At 40.4% G+C, this 6,432-nt stretch overlaps 1 protein-coding gene across 1 annotated transcript in view; it reads right to left on the reverse strand.

Annotated features, from left to right (window-relative positions):
- The window catches only part of LOC103471564 (equilibrative nucleoside transporter 1-like), a 10,702-nt gene extending 4,715 nt beyond the window's left edge, over positions 1-5,987 (reverse strand). The window contains exons 1-5 of the mRNA XM_008420658.2: positions 5,795-5,987; positions 4,985-5,119; positions 4,748-4,845; positions 2,852-2,930; positions 2,719-2,783 (exon numbers count right to left, since the gene is read on the reverse strand). Coding sequence (XP_008418880.1) covers positions 2,719-2,783; positions 2,852-2,930; positions 4,748-4,845; positions 4,985-5,119; positions 5,795-5,972 — 555 coding nt within the window. The 5' untranslated portion in view covers positions 5,973-5,987. The remainder of the gene's footprint in view (positions 1-2,718; positions 2,784-2,851; positions 2,931-4,747; positions 4,846-4,984; positions 5,120-5,794) is intronic.
- Positions 5,988-6,432: the final 445 nt, after the last annotated feature.

The following is a 6,432-nucleotide window of genomic DNA, read 5'->3' on the forward strand; positions in this document are numbered from 1 at the left end:
AAGAGGAGACGTGGGTCCCCCTTCCAATGGGCTCACCACCTGTCGGAGGGGCCAGAGGGGTCGGGTGTATTGTGCAACATTTAAACGAGATGGTTCTGTTATGAGTACTCATAACAGAAGTATGAAGGAAAATCCTTCTCTGAAACCCATCCAGAGAAGGATTTTCTCTGGATGATAATGAGCTAATTATTGGTCTAAACCAGTGGTCCCCAAACTACGGCCCACGGGCCGGATCCAGCCCGCCTCCACATTTGGTCCGGCCCTCTGAACAATACCAGAGAGCATTCAGATTTTTTTCATATATTGTATTTTCCGGATTATATGTGGATTTTTCTTCAACCACCAGGGGGCTCTTTAGCAGGAAGTGTGTCCTGTAAACTGGGTGTTTTGTTTTGCATGGCGCATTGCTGCCATCTGTTGGACTTTTAGGGAACTGCTGGACTTTTATGTTATGTACGGTTGTTTGCTAGCGGTAGAGCAGATGAACAGTGTTTGATATGAACGCCGCATTCAGGTCGAGTTCTTCAAGCAATGCCTATAAGTAGCAGCTTATACTTCAAAACGAGCCTTTATGTTAACATATGATAAAATAAGTAGCTTGTTTATTGAATTAGTTTTGGAAATACCTTGATTATGTGCTACGTCATTGCTAACCAGCAGGCTGCTAATATTTCTCAGGTCGCTACGTAGCATTGCCGCTCATAGGATTCAGAGGTAGCTGTTGTATCAGTTGTACTTCTAATGTATGTATCTGAATGTAAAACACTTCTGTAAGCTGCTCTGAGCTCATCCTGAGTTGTTTGTGTTTTGACAGTTTCACTCCATTCTACATGGAAATAAAGGAAGAACTAATTAATCCTGACTCGTGTGAAAGGAGTTTGGCTGATGGTTAGTTTTGGTACAAGACACGATAGTGAGACCATTACAAAGTGAATCATTGGAAGTCAAAATTGGAAATGAAAGAAAGAAGCACCCATTAAAACGGAATTAGGTTTTAATAGGGAGTTGAAATTTGAGAATGTTGATCAGTTAAATAGCATTGAGGGGAAATGATATTTAACAGTTTTTTAAATAATACTGGGATCATTATGAGAATTTGAGGTATAGATATTAGAATCCAGTAGATGGCAGTAATGCAACAATAATGGATGCAAGCTGCTGTTGAAATCTAAAGAAGAAGAAGGCGCCCATTTTCATTTAGCACATGCTAAGATACGAAGGATCAGCACTTTTACTGTTACGGTTCGGAAACTACCGTAATCAGTTCAGTTAAATCTAAACTTGGCAACTTTTTATTTTTCAACGTAATAAATGTGATATTAATCGACCTGTTATGACTCAGATGTTGCTGTTCGCCCCTCTGCTGCTGCTGCATGGTGTGGAAAACCTGGAGCGGCAGAGAAATCTGAGGTTTATATGTTTACTGGTTAAAAAAAATAAAATAAAAAAACCTTTGGGGTTGTGGTTTATAGTCCGGTGCGGCTCATAGTTAGGAAAATACGGACTATAATCCTTCCTGGATTTGTTCTGTGAAGAACCCAGAGAGGGTTATTTGATTGTGCTTTCTGGAAAACAATACATTTTAATATTTAGGCTCTCCTGCAAATGTTTTTCTGTTACAAACCGACTCCGTCCCCCAGCAGAGAAGGGAAAAGTTATGTGGCTCACAGGAAAAAGTTTGGGGACCCCTGGTCTAAAGTAATAAGTACTTCATAGTTTAAAAAGTATATAAACTAGATTCTCCTGTTCTGGGTTGCTAGGTAAATGCAAGTACTCCATAATTTATGAGGCATAAAACGAAATGTTGGTTCTCCATGTTTGATTCTATAAAGTAGGTGGTTCTTAATGAGGATCTAAGGTAACGAATAGTTTGTCTGGATTCAAAGTTTGTTTTAATTCCTTTTCTGGGTTTCAAGATAATTAGAAGTACCCATAATTATAAGCTACAAGGAGTTTTTCTGTAAAAACTAATAGAATTTTCTATGCATAATAATCTAAAAAGTATAATATTGGTCTAAAATAATGAGTACTCCACAATTTATAAAAGTAATAAAATAAACTAGACGGCAAGGAAGAGATGCATCAGGGAGGTATGCACATGTAGCAACATTCAGATAATACAAAGATATGAGTGAAAGGCGGTGACATCACAGAGTGAATCTGTTTGCTGTGTCTGTGTGTTGCATGTGTATGACCAGGAAACCATGCAGCTCGGTCTCCCAGGCAACAGTCTGATATGATGGCGTTATCTAGAGCCAGTCCTTGGGAGCGCTCTGCTCCAGCCACACGGAGGATTTCAGAAGGAAGTGAGGAGAGAAGGAGCGTTACGCTCACTAATCTTCCAGGAGATGTGAGATCGCCAGCCAGTCCAGATACAGAAAGCTTTAAATGTTAACCTGCCCTAAAGTCTCACCGATACATCTCTGTTCATCCCAGTCATCCAAATTAGTGTGGCCGTTCCACTGAACCGGAATCAGCAACTTCTCCAGGATCGATTCCTTCCTGCTAGAGTTTCAGAGTCTGCAGCTGAGCTGCGAGTCTCAGCAAGAATCACATCCAACCTGCATGTCAGTCTGAGTGTCGCTATATATGTATGTTTCCAGTTTTTTAAAACTCTGTAGATGTGGCTTATAGTGAGATTTGCTCTATAGTCTGGAAAATACCGTAATAATAATCTGATGAACTTTAAAACAGAATAATGTGGATTTAGTGTCTGACCTTCTTAAAGATCTTCATCATGGAGATGCTTTGTTGTTTCTCATCTTCTGCAGCATCTTTATTCTCTGAACAAAAACAACAACATATGTGACTCACAATAATCTGAATAATAGCAATAATCTGGGCTCCATACCTGCGTTCATCAGAGTGACGGCATTCTGCTCATCTGATCTTTGCTTTCTGTTCCTTTCTTGATAAAACTGGAAAAATGTCTGAAATGAAAGTTTTTTTCACATATTAATCATCCACCATAGGAGCAGTTTCACATTATTACATCTTGATTTATGAACCACAGTCAGACACAAACAAATTTCAGTTCTTATGATGAACTGAGTTTTTCTTTAATGACAGATCTTCTATCACCAACCTGAGCTTCTTCATCGAGTTTGGCTTCAAGAGGAACTAAACTCCACATCGACTTGTTTCTGAAGGTTAGCTGTAATGGGTGCTATTTATGTTTACAGCATTCTGAGTTTTCCAGGCACACAGTTTCATACCACAGTCAGTAACTGTGTGGCTGTAACTCCGATCGAATACAGTTCTGTTTCCCAGCACCATTCGTGTTTCTCCCATTCACTCTGATTGGCCTGGCAGATTTTCTGTCGGCCAATCAGCTGCTCAGTGGAGGACGGTGGTTTACAGTGTAGTTAATTTCCGGTTAGCTTCTTAGCATTGAACTACAGACGTCACAGGGAAACGTTAGTGATTGGTTAAAATTTCAAACCTCAGCAGAGGCCACGCCTCCAGGAAGTAATCTTTTCTCAATGAGAGTCCGGATCCGTTGGACGAAGCAAAGCGCAGAACAAGGAGCCGATTTCTATCAGGGTTGTAACTACGTTACCTTCAGTTACTATAAAAATGCTTTATATATCAAACATAACTTAAAATACAGTTTTCATAATTAATGCCTTCAAATTGGGCCCCTGCTTCTTTAAGAAACTCCTGCTCTGTCCGGCACTTTGCCTTCAACACGCCTCTGTGATGCTGTTTGCATTTTGTTACCAGCGTTGAAATGAGAAGGAGTTTGTTTAAAGAGTTCAGCAGATGCACAGTTCCACCAGGTGTTTGCTAATTGCTGCTGCTAGTCTGGAGGAACTGAGTAGGAGTTCTGCTCTGAGGAGGCGGCGCTTGGGCAATAGTTTCTCAAATGTTCATGTAAGAATCAAGGACAGTTTCCTGATGGGGGAATAACAGGAAATGTTTTAAAGTTCAAAACTTAGGATTTTTAGATAACTGTCCCTTTAATATTTGGCCTATTTGGCCAAAATACTGCTACTTACTGCTACATCTGGATTATTGTTAAAATGTACCTCTACAAAGCGTAGCGTTTATTACTGTAATTGCAGAAAGTACTTGCTATAAAAGAACCTAATTGCAGGTCATTTCACAGCAAGGAAGTTCTAAGAAACTTTTATAATAAGTTTCTTAAAACTTTAGTTCAAATATTATACTTCAGTACAAAGTTGTACATTGACTGATTGGAGTGTAACGCATTCACACCGACCAGAGAATAACTTTATAATACACATCTTTAAAACACTAAATTACTCCATCTTTAGTGAACACAAGCAGATATGTAATCATTTTTTCATTTCAAGGAAATAGTGGTCAAACTGTAGCAAAATGCAATTTAACTGTTTTTATCTATTTGTTCTCCTTAAATCATGCAGTATTTCAACTGCAATGAGATACAAAAGTACTGGAAGTTTCTTTAAGCACAGATGAGGTCATGGAGTTCCTGCTTTCACCATGAAAATCTACAACTTAGAGGAAAATCTCTAGATTTGTTGCTAGTTGTTAGAAAAGTTAGTAAATACAGTGAGAAAGTCACTAAGCCAGTCAAAGGGACTTAGCCACGCCCCTTCGGGCCCTTGGCTCCACCCCCTTTTTCAGAATGTGTCTAGGTGCTTCATAGGGAGTCAGTTACACTTTAAATGTTTCTGAATATATATAGAAAGAAGACGTCTGGCTATGAAACCTTTAGCTCTGAGACAAACTGATGATCAATACTGCTGAGAGTTTGATTTACCAGTTTGGGCAATAAGACGTAGGACAAGATGGACAGGAAAACCACAACACAGGCTACGATGAAATAACCGAATGCTGCATCCTGCAGCTCAGAACCACCTGCAGTGGACGAGATGGAGGAAGTGACACAATGAATCATTTGTGATGTATTCATCCTACTGTCAACATTTCTATCACTAAAGACATTTCAAATGAAGACTATCTTGCATATCAGTTATTGAAAGCTTATCTGACAGACTTGCGATGGCGCAGATCATGGAAGCGGCAGCGAAGGTCCCGGCGAGTCCTTGGCCGCTCATGATGGGAGTGGTGTACGAAGCTGGAAGCAAACCGGCCATCCCGAAGAGGCTGCCCTGCAGCACCGCACCAAACGCTGCAAGGTAGCCGACAGTTCAACAGGCCGATTAGCACGACGGTAGTGAGAAAACTGAGTGTGTTAACCCTGAGTCTTCTGGGCTCTAGAACTACTCAGTGTTATGGGTTTGATTCCAGCTTCCATCCCTGCATCATTGAGCAAGGCACTTAACCCAAAGTTAGCTTCCGATCTGCTCAGGCTGGATGTGTCTGTCTGAGTGGTTGGTGCTGCATGAGGGCAGCTGTGGTCTGAAAAACCAACATCTGGAGTTTCTTATTCCTGTGAATCTGCATCTGGCTTCATGTCAGCATCTGGAGAAGGAGCTTATATGTGTCTGACCTTCATCATTTTCATTATTCATATGCAGGTGGTTGTGTTTTCTCACCTGGTAGGAAAAGACACATGTTGGAAAAGACCAGTACTACAGCTCTAGTACTACAGCTGTACTACAGCTGCAGTACTACAGCTGTAGTACTGGTGAAGTACTGCTGTAGTACTGCTGTAGTACTGCAGTACTACAGCTGTACTACAGCAGTACTACAGCTGTAGTACAGCTGTAGTACTGCTGTAGTACTGCTGTAGTACCTGAACATTAAAGGAAAATGACTTCAAGCTTCAGATTCTCAGTTTCAGATTCCGACTAAAATTCATCAAATGATTATTAATAAAAATGATTATTAATAAATGTCTCACAGTTGATGATGATTATCTTCACCATGGTTACGGAGAAGAAAGGCAGCGGCTCCAGAGGAACTTTGACTAGGACAGCAGTGATGATGAAGACGAGCATGATGATGAAGAGGCTTCCCGTCACTCGCAGGCGCTGAGGGATTCTGACGGAACAGGACAGATTAAATCCAGCTTTGCTCATGAAGCAGGAATAAAGTTCTGCACTAAACCGGTTCGATGTGAAGAATCCTGGATTCAATGAACTGAAGGATTTTTACTGTTTTTAGGGTTTTTGGTTCCTTCAGGTTTTTCTGTCTCTTGTTTTATGACCTGATTTTAACTCATCACTTTACTTCATTTTTAGGTTCACATTTTTATAACGACTCCTCCCTTTGTCCTGTTGTGTAAAAAACCTTCATTAGATTTATACATGTTGCCATGACGACTGCTGTGTTTCTACATTTCTGTCTTGATTTCGTGTTTTCATGTTGAGCAGCTCTGGCAGCAGCTGGACGACTCGATTCAACCCAAAGACAAATGAAATGTAACTCATATTATCCACCGTCACACATCAGTTTTTCCCAAAAGCTTCAAATGACCTCACACAGATATAAATGTTTTCACATTCACACCAGTCCTTTACTCCACTGCCAACAAACACC

This window comes from Poecilia reticulata, linkage group LG1, assembly GCF_000633615.1.
Source record: "Poecilia reticulata strain Guanapo linkage group LG1, Guppy_female_1.0+MT, whole genome shotgun sequence".
Classification (NCBI taxonomy): Eukaryota; Metazoa; Chordata; class Actinopteri; order Cyprinodontiformes; family Poeciliidae; genus Poecilia; species Poecilia reticulata.